Source organism: Humulus lupulus, chromosome 8 (genome assembly GCF_963169125.1).
Source record: "Humulus lupulus chromosome 8, drHumLupu1.1, whole genome shotgun sequence".
In the NCBI taxonomy this organism is placed as follows: domain Eukaryota; kingdom Viridiplantae; phylum Streptophyta; class Magnoliopsida; order Rosales; family Cannabaceae; genus Humulus; species Humulus lupulus.
Genome location: NC_084800.1, coordinates 146,796,141 through 146,815,117, shown reverse-complemented (window position 1 = coordinate 146,815,117; position 18,977 = coordinate 146,796,141). Strand labels below are relative to the sequence as shown.

Sequence of the window (18,977 nt, the reverse complement as noted above, 5' to 3'; positions counted from 1 at the left end):
CTTATATTTATTTTGCAATTCTAACGCTCCATAAGGAAAAACTTTCACCACTGAGTACGGTCCTCACCACCTTGATTTTAACCTGACCAGAAACAATTTCAACCTTAGATTAAACAATAATACTTACTGCCCGAGTTGAAACTCTTTTTGAACAAGGTTTTCGTCATGCTAAGCTTTAGTATGTTCCTTATAGATCTTGGCATTCTTATAGGCTTTATAATGAAACTCATCAAGTTCATTCAATTCTATTAGCCTATTTTGTCTAGCTATGTTCAAATCCATATTTAACTGCCTCATTTCCCAATAAGCTCGGTGCTCTTACTCCACTAGTAAATGTCATGCTTTACGAAAAACTAAGCGATAAGGAGACATGCCATTGGGAGTTGTAAATGCTGTCCTATAAGCCCATAATGCATCATCAAGCTATTTAAACCAATATTTCCTTTAGATATTAATGGTCTTTTCTAGGATACTTTTGACCTCCCTATTGAACACTTCTGCTTGACCATTGGATTGGGGATGATAGGATAAAGAAGTTCTATGCCTTACTCTATTCCGAGCAAGCAAAGCATCAAAATGATTATTGCGAAAATGGATCTCTTCATTACTTAGACTAGCTCAGGCACTTACAAATCAAGTGAATATATGCTTTTGTAAAAAATTAAGAACTACGCACTACAACAATTTTGAGTATATATTACAGTAAAAAATAGCACTTATTAAAAAACGTTATTAATACACGTTTAATTTTTTTTCACAGCCAATTTAGGCGCCAATTAAAAAAGAAAGAAGCGCCTAATGAAAATTTTGTCTAACCCATTTGCCTCCTCTGCCCCTCTCTTTCAGACTCCACTATCTTTCCTTCTCTCACTCTCTCTCACACTATGTCTCTAATCCATTCAGCCGCTGGATCACCACGATCTGTACGATTCTTGATGCTCCTTCTCCCTCACGCGATTTTTGCTGCTCAGTCTCCCCCTTCTCCCTCATGCAAGTCTTCCTGCTCCTTCTCCTTCACGGCATTTCTCCTGCTGGAAGCAAAAACCCAGGCAAGAGCACTCTAACCTCGTTTGTCTATGTGAGGTATTTTTTTAATTTAAGATTGCAATTTAATATCAGATAATCACTGATTCGAAAGCTCGCTTGTAATGACGCTATCGAAATCGGACCTCCCAGCGATATACTCGTTCTTGACCGATTCATTGAGTGGCGACGAAATCGTCCGCAAGCCAGCAGAGGAGGCTCTCTCTCAGTGCGAGGCTAGGCCCAGCTTTTGCTCTTGTCTCATGGTGAGTACTCTCTCTCTTTTCTTTTTAATCCAAGAAGGGACTGAAACAGCTTGCTTGGCCATCACTGAACAACCTCTTTCGTCCAGTGTGGTATTGCTGCCAACGGTCAAAAACCAAAAACCCTAACTCGGTGTTGGTGATTGCGTTTTGAGCCACGAACGAGGGGAGGTACTATACAGTGGATTGCGGAAACCCTATTATTTGGGGGAACCGAAGCTTTTCGAATTGAAGTTTTACGCAATGTAAGTTTCAAGCTTGATTCTTTCTATCGTTCATATTTTGGTTAAATTTTCTTCTGTAATTCAGTTACATTTATAAAGAGAGAATGCAGTTTTTTTTATTGGAATTCATAGTTTGATTATCATCTAGGAATAGAGATACGAATTTGACACTTTTCTTTTTGACTGAAAATTATGATTTTTAAATCGTATAAGCAAATGGCTGTTGATATCATGGGTTGTTTCTGATCTGTGGGATCAATTTGGATTTGTTTAGGGGAGCTGTTAAGTTGGAACCTCGTTGTCCCCAAACTGTTGAGGGAATTGCTGCCGACCCTGAACCTGATTGGAGCTTCAATGCTCTTTTAACAGAGCTTAATGCATTGGAAACAAAACTTAGTAGCTCTTCCAAAGTCCCTTTTAACAGAGCTTAATGCATTGGAAACAAAAACAGAGAATATGTCTCTTTTCTCACATACACTATACATGTATAGATATGATATGAGATATGGTTCTTCATATCAAGGGACTAGAAATGTTGTGCATGCATTGTTACTAAAATACACTTTTTGACGGAAGTGTGTAGAATTTTATTCTGTTGAGTATATAGAAATCATGTGGGGAGTTCTTATATTGTTCACTAGTCATTTCATTAAATGGTTTATGTATAAAACTGCATCCTAAGAAGCAACTAGAATGAGGGGTAAAGTGGTAAAATAATAGAATATAGGTAATAGAGGGGTATGTGGGTAACTGTAGTATGTAGGGAAAAATAGAAATATTGTATTACACTTGTTTCAAAAAGTTCTCACCCCTTTTCTGGAGAAAGAAAAATTGCAGGTCTCACTTTTCTTGCTCTTTCACTCTTTTCTCTCCAACCAAACTGCCCATTTTACTCTTTATGTCTGCTTTTCCCTTTACTTCCTCTTTACCAACTGTTGGATAAAAAAATATATCCCATAAACTAGTACATACGTTTTTTTTAGCAATTTACATATGCAGTGTAATCCTTGGCACTTAATTTCCTATTCTTTCTGAAATGAGAAAACTTGTTTTGTTTTTACTGTGATGTTTCTACCTTGGCTAACCCCTATCTGGGACTAAGGGCAAACTATTCCTTATATATATATATATGCCACTTGAGGCTAACTCAAGTTGTAAGTGACTGCTTGTGTGAGTGGTGTGAGGTTCAAATTCTTGTAAATGCCTCTTATATACATGTATATATACATATATATATATCTTGAATTATATTGTGAGGCTTGATATTGTGCATCCAACTGACTGCTTGAGAGCATCCAAGTTTACTTTTTGTGACTTTGTCTTGTAAGTTCTTTATAAGTTCATTTCATGGTTAGAGCCTATAGCATCACAAAATTTTTTCTACAAATAATTCAGTCTTCCTAACTTCCCATCTCAGCCATAAAGCTTGATTAACAGATCTGTAGAAGGAAGCTGGTTTGGGGCTTGGGGACTGGAAAAAATGCTGTGGGATTTAATCATCTTTAAGAAAATACGCTCTGTACTTGGAGGAGATATTAGATTTATGCTCTGTGGTGGAGCTCCTTTATCTGCGGATTCTCAACGCTTCATCAATATCTGCATGGGGTAATTATTTCATTTTCTTGAGATTTACAATAATTGAATTTGAGGTTTAACCTTGTTATTTAATACGATTAAAAGGTTAAATTATTGGATTGCAAACTCTACTAGATTAGTGTGTCCACATGTGAAGTTATATGTCATACTTATATGCACACAATCACTCGTCCAAATTCATTTAGATGCTAATACTTCCATATTTAGTTCCATGCTAGACTAACTATGCACTGTGAAATTCTTGCAATGGGTCGTGTTATTTTTCATTTCATGTGTATCTATTTCTTATTATTGCATACTTTTCTTTTTGGTTGATTATGCTTAAATAGGGCTCCTATTGGCCAAGGATATGGCTTGATAGAAACTTTTGTTGGAGCTGCTTTTTCTGAGGCAGATGACACAGTAGTGGGCCGTGTAGGGCCACCCCTTCCTTGTTGCTACATTAAGGTATATTAAGAGTTGATCATTTATGCGTTAATTTCATCTAATATAAATATTCAATTGATTGCTTTTTGACATAGTGGTTATATAATATTTTGTATTGATTGCTTTTAGCCAGGTCTTAATGAGAAATTAAAATGCATGTAGCAACATGCTTTTAGATCAGTTCACTTAATATTATTGACTTCGATTTAAAAGGAATGATTACTTTTTTCTTATTATTTTTAAAATAGATTCTTATCAAAACATCCTTGTTGGAAACTCTGGCCTCAATTTCAGGCAGTGGCTGCATAACCATGTCATTATCAGACAAAGAATCTTCGACAGTACATAGCAGAGATTTCTTCATCAAAATGACTGGTTTATGGTTTTCGGTTTTCATTTCTTGTTGTTCCTCTAGTGTCTTTACTCGTTCTTTCAGATGTTTTACATAATTGATGGCATCTCCCAGAACAGAAGTCCTGTCCATCTGTTAAGAGTTTACCATCATTTACAAATTTGAGAAATATTAATGGCTTTACATATATACAATGTAGTATTGAGATCCCATAAAAAGAAACTTATAGGATTATATAGTCATATATAGTCAATTATTTTTTGAAAGGTCAAGTTTCTGCAGCCTTTGGCAGTCAACAATATTTGGAGTTATGCTTCCATTAAAATTGTTTTCTGATAAATTAAGCACTGAGAGTTGTGTGAGGTTTCATAAGGATGAGGGGATTTCTCCTGATAATGCATTCCCATTCAACAGTAGCATTTGCAAGAGCCTTAGCTTCCCCAAAGAAGTCGGAATGACACCTTCGAGAAGATTATTTTCCATGGTTAAAGATTAATGTAACTGTTACAATCTTTAACTTGTTCTTGTGTAATTTCTGTTGATTTTTTTTTATGCAATCAGGTCAAGTAGCACATCTTTAACATGTAAAACTTTACTTATCAAATCCTCTGTAACAATAAGATGTCCTTTAATTGTTGTGTATGGTATCTCTTTCTGTTGCAGTTCACTTGAAGATGGAGCTGCAAAATCTAAAACAGAGGAAAGCCAGTCACAAACAGTTCCTCACGATGCCGAGGCTATTCCAGTTGCTAAGCCAGTGAGCATCAGTGCAACTATTTCCACTGTCTTGGCAAGTGCTGGGAATACTTTGGAGGGGTCTGTGGCAGAACTTGTGTTGAGTCCTCTTCGACTTGCATTTGAGACAAAGAACTTGAAAATCTTAGAATCTGCTTTGGATTGTCTTCATGTATGTATTTGTCATGTTTTTTATTTTCATGCTCTGAATTTTATAGGTTAGCATTGTGTTTAAAATTTTCCATTTGGCTCTTGATATCAGTTCTCCTGTGCGAAAGATTGAGGAGATTGATAGATGGGAAGTGAATTGATAATTCATTTGAACAAAAAGAACACTTAATCTTACTTTACTGTGTGCCCGTGCAGCTGGCCTGGTGGTTATTTCTTACCTCTAAATCAGACCCGACCTTCCTGTTTTACACTTCTACAACAGATTGCTTTGTGGACACACTCTTTAGCTCTTTTGCTAGTATTTAACGTCTATCTTTTTTCTTTTTACCAGTAAAAGCTGTATATTGGCAATTTGATTCTAGATTTGAGTTAGAAGCTGCAAATCTATTCTACTAGCCAAATGCAAAAGTTGAATGCTTGTAACTTTGTTTGTAAGCTGCCAAGCCCATGAGATGAGCGTAGACTTGATTTTTTTTGCAACCAACCATACTTTCTTTTCTGTCCTATTTCCCCATTGTCCCTGTTAAATTAATTCTTAATTTTAGTTGTCTACTTTGCTTTGTCACAGTTGGCACTCTACATCCTAGTAGCAGGCATTCTTTGCATATACATCAACTACGACTGTGATAGGCAAAGGCAAGAGTTTCGCAGAACAAATGGCAAAGCTTTGGTTTGGGGTAAAGCTCCATCAAAGGTATATGGTTCTCTGAAACTCGTTATTTGGTTCTCATTATACATACAATTTTCTGTATATCTGCTGCTAAATCCTGCATAATTCTTCCCTTTCTGTTTCACAGATAACTGCCACTTACACTACCACAACTGGGGAAACAAAAAGCAGCATTCTTTTAACTTCGGGATGGTACGTTTTCAGGCTCTACCATGTAAATCTGAACTAACTGGATTTTTTTTTCTTCTTGGTTATGAATGCGGGGGGTTCATAACCAAGAAGAAATATTAGCTGATCCAAGTAAGTAATTTTAGCTGATCCATGTAAATATAACTGCCACTTGTGCAATATTAGCTTTCATTCATAACCACTATGTCCCAGAAATATTAGCTGCATTTTTCTGGACTGTTCCAGCTCTTTTTAACCACGTAACTTACCTTACGAGTGCTACTAGTTTATTTGCTTTTATGGGAGAGACAAACTCTGATCATGTTAGTGGTTTCTGGTCCAACAAGTGTAGACAATTTACAAACCGATGCCAGTGTAGAGAAAAATAAATAAGTAGACGAAATGAATAATGGTTTGCGCGTTTTCATACAGATAAAGGCATAAAATCTTGACATGTGATTGTTATTGTAGGTATGGAAAATACTGGAAATCGTACTGCGAGAAGGTTCGGTACAGGGTCATCCCCGGAATTTACTGAGAAAATGTTGCACAAGTGTTTGTTCTATGTTGAGAATGGCATGTATATTCAGCATTTCCAAATTAAATGATGGCAGGCTGGTATCATGTTGTTGTTATTGTTGTTTTTGTAATGGTCAACTTTATGGATGTTGTATTTCTCTCATCTTCAATGACCAAAAACTTTTCTTGTTTAGGAAAATTACTATAAAGTTTTGTTTCTATTTTTCATTTTTGAAGTAAAAATTGTTCAAGATTATAAAACTTTATTATGTTATATTTTCAAACTTAAGTTAGAACTAAGATTTCATGAAGTAGACACATTTATGGTTTGAATTAGTTATTGTTTAATGTAATACTTATGGTTTATCAATCTATTGAGAATTACATTTTATGATTAATTTTGAATTTTTTTTATCAAAATACAATAATGAAAATCTTTTAATTAAAAAAAATCCATATAAGTATACTTATCAAAATAAAATTTAAAATTTTATTCCTATATGTTATGATTTAAAAGCATATTATAAGCGTAAAAAATCGTTATGGTTTATATAATATAACAAACTAAAAATGTTATTAAAATAATCAAATGTAACAGTTGAAAAGTGTTATGAAAAAAATACAAGATTAAATTTCAAATTTATAATCAAAAACTCTATCTAAATGTTATTATTTGAATATTATAGCATCTAAAAATGTGTTATTGAATAGTTTAAGATAACACGGAACATAACATTAAAAAAATGTTATAGAAAAGACTGGACTTTTAATAACATGGGCTACGTTAGCATTTTCAGAAGTGCTATCAATAGTCCCAGATAGCACTTTTTAAGTGTTATGAATACTGTTTTTTCTTGTAGTGACGTTTCAGTCATTAATAGGAGTTGTCATCGGGTCAACCCATTTAGACAAATAATCAACATCGAGCAAGATGTACTTATTATTGTAAGATGACGAAAGAGGTCCCACAAAATCGATTCCCCACAAATCAAATATTTCCACCTCGAATATAGCATTTATAAGCATCTTATTCCTCCTCGAAATGTTATCGGTGTGTTGAAAGTGATCACAAGCCTTAACAATGGTATTACCATTTTTAAATTAGGTAGGCCAACAAAAATACATTGTACTACCTTTGTCATTGTCCTTGTAGAATAAAAAACATATCATCTACTGGTATGCAGCGACGGATGACTTGATCCGCACAATGTTTCTATAAAATGGGCTCTCTCAATTATAGTGCTTCACCTATGAATAAAATTTCTTAAGTTTTTTCCTTGACTCCTCCGGAGGCATAACATTGTCTACTAAATAATTGATGTAATCCTCATACCATGGCACCTTAGAATCTTCAATTACCCCAAAAATATGCTCATTAATTTGCACATTTCTTGTACCTTGACTCTCCTCCACCTCAAGTTTAGACAAGTGGTCCACTACAAGATTTTCTGCCCCCTTTCTTATCACGAATCTCCATGTCAAATTCTTGAAGCAATAACATCCATCTAATGAAACAAGGCTTGGCATCTTTCTTTGTTATAAGTTATTTGATAGCTGAATGGTCGGTATACACAATCACCTTATTTCCAATAAGATATGGTCAGAATTTGTCAAAGGCATAAACAAAAGTTAGACGTTCCTTCTCCATGGTGTTATAATTCAACTGAGCATCATTCAGGGTTCTACTAGCATAATAGATGGTTTGAAATACCTTGTCAACTCGCTATCCCAAAATTGCTCTAACTGCATAGTCATTGACGTTGCACATTACTCAAATGGAAGGTCCCAATTCCGTGTAACTATGATGGGTGCTGAAATCAACTTCAACTTAAGTATCTTAAAATCATTAAGACACTCTTCATTGTAATAAAAAAGAGCACCATTCATCAACAAGGTTGAGAGAGGCTTCAAAACCTTAGAGAAATCCTTGATAAATCTTCTATAGAACCCCGCATGCCTAAGGAAACTTTTCACCCCTTTTACCGAAACAGGAGGTGGTAAATTTTCAATAGTTAAAATTTTGGCACGATCAACCTTATCACCCTTGCTAGAAATTTTGTGCCCAAGAACAATCCCCTTGTTCACCATAAAGTGGCACTTCTCCCAATTCAAGACTAAATTGGACTCTTCACACCACTTTAGTACCACTTCGAAAAGCAAAACTTCCATAGGAATATGTAAATGTCATTTTCTCTTAGTGTTCAGGTGCAATTGCTATATGAAGATATCCTGAGTAACCATCGAAAAAGAAATAATAACTGTTGTCTGCCAACCTATTCAACATTTGATTAACAAACGGCAAAGGGAAATGATCCTTCCTCGTTGCCGTATTTAGCTTGCACTTATCTATAAAAATCTGCCAGCCCGTCACATTAGGAGTCGGGATGAGCTCGTTATTTTCATTCTTTACCACAATCATACCACATTTCTTGGGCACCACTTGCGCTAGACTCACCCAAGCACTTTAAGAAATTGGATAGATCACAACAACATCTAACCACTTTAAAATCTCTTTTCTTACCACTTCTTTCATGGCTGGATTTATTCTTCTCTGAGCTTCAATAAAGGGCTTGCTATGGTCTTCCATGAGAATTCTATGCATGACTGTGGACGAACTGATTCCTCTAATATCCGCCAAAGTCCACCCAATAGCCAAATTATGGGCAAGAGTACTCTCAATAAATTTTTCACCTGCACTTCAGAATGAGAAGAAGACACAATCATAGGCAAGGTCTCCTTCTCACCCATATAAGTATAGCGAAGGTGGTCTGAGCAACTCTAAACCGATGACTTCTCTATAGAAGGCAGTGGTCTCTTAGGCCCTTGTCCCAACCCTTCAAATTTCTTCTTGTAGTAAGGTCCATAGGAATTCACCCAATTAACATATTTCATGGCCTCGTTAGCATCTTCTTCATCCACATCTACCTTTGTCCAAGTCAACTCACGAGGATCATCCCCCAAACTTGTACCAGAAATCGCTCCATCAACCACATAAATACTAAATCAGCTATCACATGCTCTAGGATAATTTAGTGCCTTGAACACATTAAAGACAATTTCATCTCCATGAACTCTAAGTCCCAACTCACCCTTTTGAACATCAATCAATGCTTACCCCATGGCCAAGAATGGTCTCCAAAGGATAATAGGGACATTGGCATCTTCATCCATGTCTAAAACAACAAAATCCCCAAGAAAAATGAACTTGTCCAGTATTACTAACACATCCTCGATAATATCCCTAAGATGCTTGACTAACTGATCTGCCAACTGTAGAGTTATTGTTGGAGGCCATTCTTCATCTAAAACAAGACGACGAAAAATAAATAGAGACATCAAATTAATACTCGCCCCCAAATCACATAATACATGCTTGCACTCAAAAGTCCCTATAGTGCATGGTATAGTTAAACTTCCTATATCTCTATGCTTTTGTGAAAGCTTCTTTGCAATATAGCATTGCACTATTCAAACAGTAGCACAATTTCATAATCATCTATCTTCCTTTTCTTTGACACAATTTCCTTCATGAAATTTACATAACTAGGAATTTTCTCTATAGCTTCAACAAAATGAATATTTATGTACAACTTTCTAAATACCTCAAGGAAATTGAAGAACTATTTATCAAGAGAATTATTCCGAAACCTCTGAGGATAAGGAATCCTAATGTGGTGATCAATGCTAACAGGTGGTGCCAAATCTTTAGAAGGATGGTCTTCAGTAACCTTATTTTCAACTGAATCATTTTTCTTTTTAGCCTCTGTATTCTTTTTTGCTGTTTATTTTGGTGCATGCTTCTCATATTGTTTCCCACTCCTCAGAGTAATTTCCTAACACTACTCCTTGGGATTAACCTCTGTATTACTAGGCAAACTTTCTCGAGGCCTAGTGTTCAACATATTTGTCAACTGACCAACTTGCATCTCCAAATTTCTGATGGAAGATCTAGTCTCTGTCATGAACTGAGTATGAGTGTTTGTGAGCGTTAAAAAAGCAGCTTGGAATTCATTAGGCTTGTCTTGAGGCTGGTGGCCTAGGTTCCTGAGATGACGATGTTTAAGGCGGAATTTCAGACATAGGTTGCTGTAATTGAGGCTGTTGGCCTGGAGAAATTTGGATGATTTCTCCACCCAGGGTTATAGGAGTTGGAGAATGGGTTGTTTTATGAAGCGAAAAACTTATTGCCATAATTTTTCTATGCAAGTATACATAATCACATTCAGTAATAATTCGATAAGTACGAGTATCGTCCCACAGAGATTGAATTACTAATTATCAATAATTAATTTCCTATTTCTAATTGGCTAACAAAAGATAGATTATGAAAGAAAACTAAAATATAAACATAAAAATTATGAAACAAAAACAATTATAAACTATACACTCAAAACAAATAACATTAAACAAAATTATATAATGAATGAGAAACTAGGGAATTTAATTTCATCTTCTTTCCACTCTTCTATATCACTAATGCAGTATTCCAAAATTATTCTTCTTATTGAGATAGCGAGTTTTCTGAAATAATATATATTCAAATTAAGATATATAAGCTTCAACCTATATGAGAATTTTCTACATCTGTGTGATAAATTCAACATATAAAATGCATAAAGCATGAAAAGTCCTAAGCTACATAAATCATAATGACACTCTTATTCAATATTGAAACCTATGTCTAATCAATTATAGCAGGTTTCAATCTCACTTTTTAGATTTGAATCAAATTAATGTAAATCATGTAAAAGATGACCAATCAATCACAAGCAATAAGCATAAATTGAAAAGATCTCAATAATGAGGAATAAAACATAAACGATGCATTAATATATAGTAGAGTTTCAAGAGACTCAATTAAAAAACGTAGAAATAGATTTAGTTAATATCCAAAACAATAAAATCCATAAAACTACAATTCAACATAAAATAAAGATAAAAGAAGTAAGAAAAGAACTCTAGATCAATCCAATCTTCTCTTAAGTACTCCAAATTGCTAACTCAAGGTCTTAGGCTCTGAAAAACTCTGTTTTTCTGATGAAACCCACGATTAAGTACTAATCCCTATATTTTCCCTGAGTGAAAAGACCAAAATGTCCTTGATTAAATTTTTGCAGAAATTCTCCATTTCCTAGGCACTAGCGTGGTCATGCTACCTTCCAGTGCAGTCGCCCTGCCTTCACCAAAGCCCAATTTTTGCCTAACTATTGTACTTTTGTTATTTTTTAGCTTTTTATCATTGCAAAGCATCTTAGTCCTTCAAAATCTAAAAACCCACCAAAAACAAGTGTAAAACAAAACAAAATAGATCTAATTAACTAAAACACTCCCTAGAAAGACACACTAAAATGAGTGTAAAACTCGTTTATCATTTATATGCTCTCGTTTGGCGACCTTAATTTCCATCAGCTGGAGTTTTTCAACCTCTTCAATGATTACCATGGCCTGTTGTGCATGTTGTAATTTTCCTTTCATTGCTATACTATAGCTTTCCATAGCTGCCAACTGATCACCTCTGACCGTGCATATTCCTGTGGGTTTGGGAAGTTTCATTGCCAGATGGTGAATATAAGTAATCGCTTCAAGGCTGATAAGAGCGAGTCGACATGAAATGGCATAATATGCAGTCGGGAAATCTATTTCCATAAAGTTGAGCATCTTATTTGTGGGCTAGGTTTCATCCCCTACTGTTACCATGAGCTCTATCATTATATCGCAACAAGAACATCCCTTGAAAATTAATACAGAGTTGTTGAACTAGCATTCTAATTAAGATTCTTTGAACTCCCCTATTTGCTACTTGGATGGTTATCATGCAAGAGGATCATTATGCAGAAATTGGACATGACTGGCGTCCTTCGTAAATATGATCAGTTGTTTATCTGTCCATTGCTATTTATGGGGAACGTATGATGAGTTGTCATGTTTCTTAAGTTCTTGAATGTATGAGAAGGTATGTGTGGATTTGTTGGAGCTGGTAGAGCTGCAGGGGCATTTGGCTGATTGCCTAAATCTTGTTGTTGATTTGGGATGAGTTGTTGATTTGGAGCTACTCGATTCTGAGCATGTTGTGCTAACGATTCAACTCAAATTAACGTTTCAATTTCATCTTTCAATTGACAAAAATCATCAGTGGTATGGCCTATGTCATTATGTAAACAACAAAACTTAGTCAAATCCTGTTTAGTTTGTTGATTCCTCATAGGCTCGGGCTTTTTCCATGGATGGCAATAGAGTTAGCCAAGAAAATGCTTTCCCATGTATCTGGTAATTTTATGTACATGATAAAAACAAAGACATATTTCTCTCTGGCTTTGTTCTTTATGGCTCCAGCCTGATTGTCTTCATTTCTGCCTTTTCATTTATTACTCCCGGTCTGACCATTATTAGCAACCAGTGGAGAAGATATCGTTGTATTGGGGATATTTTTGGCAGGCTAAATGGTGGTGTTATTTGCAGCCACCATTTTTTATTCTGTCTCCTCAAGGTTTATCCACTTTGAGCTCGAGATAAGAAATCATCTTTGTTCTTGACTCCTTTCCTCTGGAGATCTTTCCAAAGCTATCATCCTGTAGTAATTCTAGCTTGCATAGCCATAAGTTTGGAACTATCATCATCATCCCTGGCTTGATCTGCAACATTCATGAATCTGTTCATGAAGGTTTTGGTATATTCCTCGGGGTGCTATTTTTTATTTGCCAAGCAATCAGCCTCTACTCACATTTCTTTCGCTACTCAAAATTTCTTCTTAAAATCTGCGAAGAATTGACTCCAGGACATGATTGAATGTCTTTGAAATTTATTAAACTATGTCTTTGCAACACCTGTTAAGATGGATGGGAACAAGACGCATGAAAGATCAATACTAACGTTGTGAGCTAGCATCAAAGGATTGAATGTTACAACATGATTGGACTGATTAGTGGTCCCATCATATGTCGCCATGTGAGGCATCTCAAACCAAGGGGGATATAGAGTTGTAGCTATGTGAGGTGCAAATGGCTCGAGCTCCTCATCAGAATCATCATTATTCTTATTGTCTTCTAGAAAGACCCTCATATGTTCTTCCACGAATGCAAGTCATTCCTAGGTTGGATAGATTACTCCCACTCCTTGTTGCAGGTTATCCAGGTTATTGTCTCTTCGAATATAAGTTTGGTTATTTGGGACATTCCTGTTTCAATGTCTCCCAATAGGATCATCCCTTCGCTGAATATAACTTAACTCACAGTCGTGACTATGTTGCCATATATTTGAGTTAAGGTGCTCATGGAAGCTGGGTTGATAATTATTATGGATACTATGACCGGAATTAAGTTGATCTCCCAGGTCAGGTTCTTGTCTTCAAGAAAAAGTGTTGTAAACACTTTCTCATCTGTTCTCATGACAACTTTCCACTAAATATAGCTACTCTTAGCGAAGCTTACCACTCACTGTTATGAGCGATGAGGCTGATTCCTTACCCTGGCCCTAATCCAGTGTCACGAGATCAGGTAACATATGTAACTTCTCTCTGAGTAGAGTTTCTCATATAACTCCCATGTATGGAAATATTTCCCCGAGCTCGATTTTGAGGAATTTGAGCTCAGGGAGGTTATGGATGACAGATGGGAGATGAAGGATATCTTATGGGGGAGGCTGTTGGTCAACCATTTGGAAATATAGTTTGAGGTCACCCTTCATCCACCACAATGTATCTTTCTACTTGGGACAGTCTTTCCTCCTGATTTTCATTGTTGGATGGGACCCAAGCTAGTGGATTTGGGGGAATCCCGTCCCTATTTTCTCGAGAAAAATTGGTGTTAGCTCGATAGGCAAGTTGCTCATTCCTAGGAGCTTGCCCTGATGCTGGGAGTCGCAGTCTTGATGGAGCGACTAGTGTTCGTGCGATGACGTCTACGAGATTCGGTCCACAAAGAACCACTCGCCCTTCTCCCATTATCTGGATAAGCTACAGGGGGTAACTTGGACATGATTTCATTAATTCGCCTATTGGCGTGGTCTAGCTAATCTTTGAGTTTATCCATTTCTTGTACGACTAATCCTAAATAGTATGAGGAAACTTAAGGCTCCCTCATGGGATGCATCGGTGAGCTCCCTATGTCCTAGTAGTTCCTAGCATTACAATATGAATGTTTACCAGCGCGCTAAGAAGTCCCCTCTCCACTCAGGATAGGGAGTTGATAATTCCTCTGGTTTGTATGTAGAACTGACTCATCCTGCCACATCGATCTTCTAGTCACCATAACCATTATAACAACAAAAATTTGCATAAAAACTCAAGGCTAATTTGCTCTCAATGAAGCACCAAACTGTTGATGTGATTTTTCGTCAACTCAGAACAATTATTAAAAATAAGAGATTTTTAGCTTGATATAAACCGTAAATAATTAAATAAAAGAAAAACACACATTCTTTACATGGTTCAGTGGTTAAATCCATCTAGTCCACAAGTCAATATCTCAAAAAATGTCCTTCCTTCTCCTATTCATTCCCTCTCTATTTAATAGGGGAAAAATTAATAGGTTTAGGTAACTTACAACAATTGGTTACTACCCTTTATTACAACATTCATTATGCAAAATCGCAATAACCTTCCAAACATATAAATCTCAGAACTTTAGGAATTCTTATTTGCGCCTCAAGTACATCACCCGTGATTTGAAGTCTCACAAAGTGAACTCAGACATTCCAGGATAACTTGATTTGTTTATTAGGTCATACGAACTAATCTTAAGAGATCTTAGAATCCACCCAGGAGATCTCTTCACTTTCTTAATGATACTTCGTTTGGACCGACCTAAAATATATGGAATTCAAGACCATGGATCTAGAGCTAGAAAATCTTAGTTAATCGCCCCATGCAAATATGTTTTTGCACGTTAGCTCGATGTATGGCTGTACTATGAATAACACATGCCAGCTCATAATTTTTGGGTACAACGTCTTCATTAATAAAATCATTATCACATAACCCATTATAAGCTCATATTGAGAAATATCAGTAACAATTTGTTTTGGAATCCGGAATATTGGACGGTTTTTGAGCATTAGAGCCTTATGTTTTTCTCTCATCCACAATATCATTCTTGTCTTTATCTTTTAAGGTAGAGCATTGAGCTTCTTCTTCTTGTGACCTTTGTTCATCATCATCCTTCTTCTTGCAACCTTTGTGCGATTCTTAGATGAAGTCAATTTGCGGGGAATGACTTATTGCTTCATCTTGCCGAGTTTTTGATCACGCCATGTCTATTCTAAATATTCATGTCCTTCGATTGTCTCCTTCTTGAAAGAAGGTAGAAAAGAAAACAAAAACAATATATCAAGAATGTACACATTTGAATATGACTTTTTAATCTTTTCTTACAGCCGACGCCAATTGTTTGGGCAAAAATCTTACAAAATTAATATATTCCTAAAATAAGATAGACAGTCTTCTTCAAACTTTTGATCATTGATGTAGCCTTGGAGTACACATTTAGTTGACTCATTCAACTTTCTGAATGCGTTCTTCATAAAAATTGAAAGATTGAACCAAAGAAAGAGTATCTGCGAAAAGGTTATCTGATGCTTAAATAAGTCTATGATTTGTTCTTCAATTTCACAATTACAAACTGTAAATAATGAGCCCTTTATGAGAAAGAGAATAAAAGGACTCATCTGATTGTGTCAGTCTTTTTAATTCTCTTTCTCGCTTCTTTTTTCTCATTTCAAATCAAACTTTGAGCTTAATGACAGAGAAATTAGTCTGCCTCTGCTCTCTTCAAGCTTTTCTTCATCTTCCTTAATTGTTCATTTTAATCAACTCTGCATTTAATTTAACTCAAAGTTCAAACTTTGTGCTCTTATACAAGCTCTACAATTCAATCAAGTTCTATCGAGCTCTTCTCCTTAAGTGAGCTCCTGCTAATTCTTCACACATTTCATTCTGAGCTCTTTATCTATAATGAAATATTTTCTTAGAAGAGCTAATCCAAAGTTCCTTTATCTATGATGTGCTAATTTTGAGCTCTGCACTAGATTAGAGCTTCTTCCGAGCCTTCACATATGTCAACCTTTTATCCAGCTCTTACTTGCTTAGAGTTCTATAAATTTTCTTCAAAAAAATGGTGTGTTTTGTTTCATTCATCTTGCTAAATCATTCAGGGAAAATAATTCCCTTCATATAGATGTTGTTGACTGGCTTTTTCATTAACTATGAAAAATGAAATAAAATCTTAAGAAAGGAGAAAATTAACACCACATTTTACGTGGTTTAGGTTATTAATTAACCTTAGTCCACAAGGCACTTGTATTAAAGATGAAGAACTTGCAAAGTTTATATTCTCTTAGAATTTAGGTAGCGTTTTTGCTCACGCTGAAAGATGGGATCCTTTCACAAGTAATTCCCTAGCCCTATTTATAGGTGACTAGGAGGATTACGCTCATTAATTTGAACTGATTTTAATTATTCCTCTCTTAATGAGGTTAGTTATTAATAAATACATATTTTCTGTATTTAATATGTTGGTGGGCCCCAGGGCATCACAGGTGGGCTCAATATGAGGATGTTAAGCCCATTAGTTTATAGGAAAAGTTCTCTTGACAATGTCAGGTGGTAGCTACACGTTGCCCCATGTCAAGTGGCGTCGTGATATATCAAAATTTCCTCTTGTACGGAATCAAAAACACAATCTCTATGGCCACTGAGTGTCAGATAGCTATATGTGATTGAGAGCGCCTCTTTGGTTGATACCTAACAATTATCCTTTTCCTCTAGAGGAGGTTTTCTACTACTTGAGTGAGTTGGTCACGGTTGGAGGGTCTTTTAGAGAATCACTTCCCGACTAGGTCCTCAGGAGGTAACGATCATTGGTGACAAACTCCACCCATAGTGATTATGATGACGTGGACTTAATTCGAGTTGTCGTAGAACACCAAATAATTTCGTAATTTGTGCCACGAGTCATATGCTGAAAGCACAGACAACATTTGCCTCTTAATTCTTCACTCATCCTCAGGATCAGTGAAGACTTAGATAAAGTACTTGTCATACTGTAAGGAAGTTTTCCTCAGGTTGTGACCGTTGGGTGTCCTTGAGCAGTGAAGTTTTCAAAAAGGGGTTACCACGTGTATGTTCACCATTATTTGGCCCATCAATAGATGTTATTTAATGACTGGTCTTTCCATACCTGAGACGTCTTTTTCCTGTTGAATACGACCATTTCCTCAATTTTTGTGACCGTTGAATTGCACTTGAGTATTTACTCAGAGGTGATCAACGACTTGGGAGCACATGATCTTTGATCCACGTTTGGGGTTTTGAATTTAAATGCTCCCATTCCTTTCATTTCCCATACTTACTCTTACATTCATAGAAACCTCTCTCACTTCCACATTGTGTTTCTCTTGCATTGAGCCTAGATAATTGGAGCGACTACCATTACTTTTGGCTTAACAACACCAAATACATCCACGTTCGTACTCTTCTTTGCACATATCCTCGATTTATATCGAGTAAGTTTTATTCACTGAGATTTATTGTTTCTGCTTTTTTTTTGGTAACTTTGTGTCTGGTTTTTTGTTTGCGTTAATGAACATGATATGATTAAGGGCATCCTTTCTTTTTGTGTTTTTTGGGCCCATTCTGGTGAAATACCTAGTCGTAAGTGGCTTTTTTACGTTTTGATTAGAATATCATTTTTTTGGGTTTCAATTCTAGAAATTTCCTAGAATCCGACCTTGTTTGGTCGTGTTCTTCAAATATCCAATGGTGTTTCTGGGATGTTTTTCATTGCTCAGAGAATTATTCTTTTAGAAAAGTTTTCCTTCTTTTTCTATCCCCGAGTATTTTTCTTCTGGTATTCCCATGTTCTACCCATTTTTTTTTGTTAGGATACTAATTGTTTGGTTTTGTTTCAGATGTCCGAGTAGCTCTCCGAACTCCACCAACACGATTTCTTCAACTTCGACCAAGAGATTCAAGATATGGCACGAGGACAATCTTCAGCTCCCGAGGATGTTCGTGCGTTTGAGCATCTGGCAATTGTGGAGGTTGTTCAAGTGGAGGATAGACCATTGGCGGTAAAGGAGCACTCAGGGACGCACAATTTAACTGAGGAGGAAGTCAACATGGGCTGATCCTCAATGAATCAGCCCAATACAAGGCCTTCAGATTTGAAGCGGAGAATATCTTGACCAAGTTGAAAATCTTTGATGCTCTGGCTAACATCAAGGCCCACTATGAAATCCAGAATGATGTCTATCTCACATGCCTTTTCTCGGGAGTCAAAGAGGTCCCACTGCAACATTGATAGGTTCAGGGCCTGGAGCCAGTCCCACCTACAGGCGGGTGGCACACTTCCCCTCCACCAGTACTTCGTGAACTTCCTAAAGTTTGTTGTGATAGCTCCATTCCAATTAATTCAAAATTATTATCGGATCCTTGCGGGCTTGTATGTCTTTGTTGACGCGGTTCTTCGCCAATAGGTAATTAAGAAATGAAGAGAAAGGGATTAGTGCTAAGTGTGAACCGAAACAGATATAAGATCTTAGAAAAGGAAAGAGGTGACACAAGACACGTTTTTGAGTGGTTCAAAGGTTAAAATCCTTCTACTCCACTAGTCAGTATTATTGCTCTATACTGGATATTTGATTACAAGGCCTTTTTTACAATAGAGAATCCAACCCTTATTAAGTCCCAGGGTCTCCATATTTATAGGAGAAGGAACCTGGGAGTTGGTAAGAAGGTCTTCCCGTGACCCTCTTATCTATCACATCAACTCTGTGACATTCATGATTAATTCCTAAACCTGACACATTAGTATGGTCAAATCGATAGGTAAGGAGAT

The 18,977-nt window shown here is 36.2% G+C and overlaps 1 protein-coding gene and 1 long non-coding RNA gene across 7 annotated transcripts; both read left to right on the top strand.

Moving 5' to 3' along the window:
• The first annotated feature begins 818 nt into the window (after window positions 1-818).
• Window positions 819-5,114, top strand: LOC133798543 (long chain acyl-CoA synthetase 8-like). Of its 5 annotated transcripts, XR_009875929.1 has the most exons (6): window positions 819-1,289; window positions 1,376-1,531; window positions 2,928-3,115; window positions 3,436-3,553; window positions 3,827-4,381; window positions 4,548-5,114. XR_009875929.1 is itself a non-coding variant. In XM_062236879.1 (3 exons), the coding sequence occupies exons 1-3, from the start codon at window positions 2,991-2,993 to the stop codon at window positions 3,839-3,841; spliced, it is 258 nt and encodes an 85-aa protein (XP_062092863.1). In that variant the 5' UTR covers window positions 2,756-2,990; the 3' UTR covers window positions 3,842-4,516. The 5 variants fall into 5 exon arrangements, 1 of the variants encoding a protein (XP_062092863.1); XR_009875930.1 differs by lacking the exon at window positions 4,548-5,114 and having other exon boundaries at window positions 827-1,289; window positions 2,948-3,115; window positions 3,827-4,516; XR_009875928.1 differs by lacking the exon at window positions 4,548-5,114 and having other exon boundaries at window positions 828-1,289; window positions 3,827-4,516.
• Window positions 5,115-5,320: 206 nt separating this feature from the next.
• LOC133794410 (uncharacterized) lies at window positions 5,321-6,356 on the top strand. 2 transcript variants are annotated; one of them, XR_009875200.1, is made up of 3 exons: window positions 5,321-5,484; window positions 5,588-5,652; window positions 6,100-6,356. It is a non-coding gene; the product is annotated as an uncharacterized LOC133794410 (long non-coding RNA). The 2 variants fall into 2 exon arrangements; XR_009875201.1 differs by lacking the exon at window positions 6,100-6,356 and adding an exon at window positions 5,815-5,836.
• The last annotated feature ends 12,621 nt before the right edge of the window (window positions 6,357-18,977 follow it).

Coding starts and splice junctions, on each gene's coding strand:
- LOC133798543 (XM_062236879.1), top strand. CDS start 2,991: ATGCTGTGGGATTTAATCATCTTTAAGAAAATACGCTCTGTACTTGGA. Junction 3,116..3,435: donor TTCATCAATATCTGCATGGG/GTAATTATTTCA, acceptor ATGCTTAAATAG/GGCTCCTATTGGCCAAGGAT.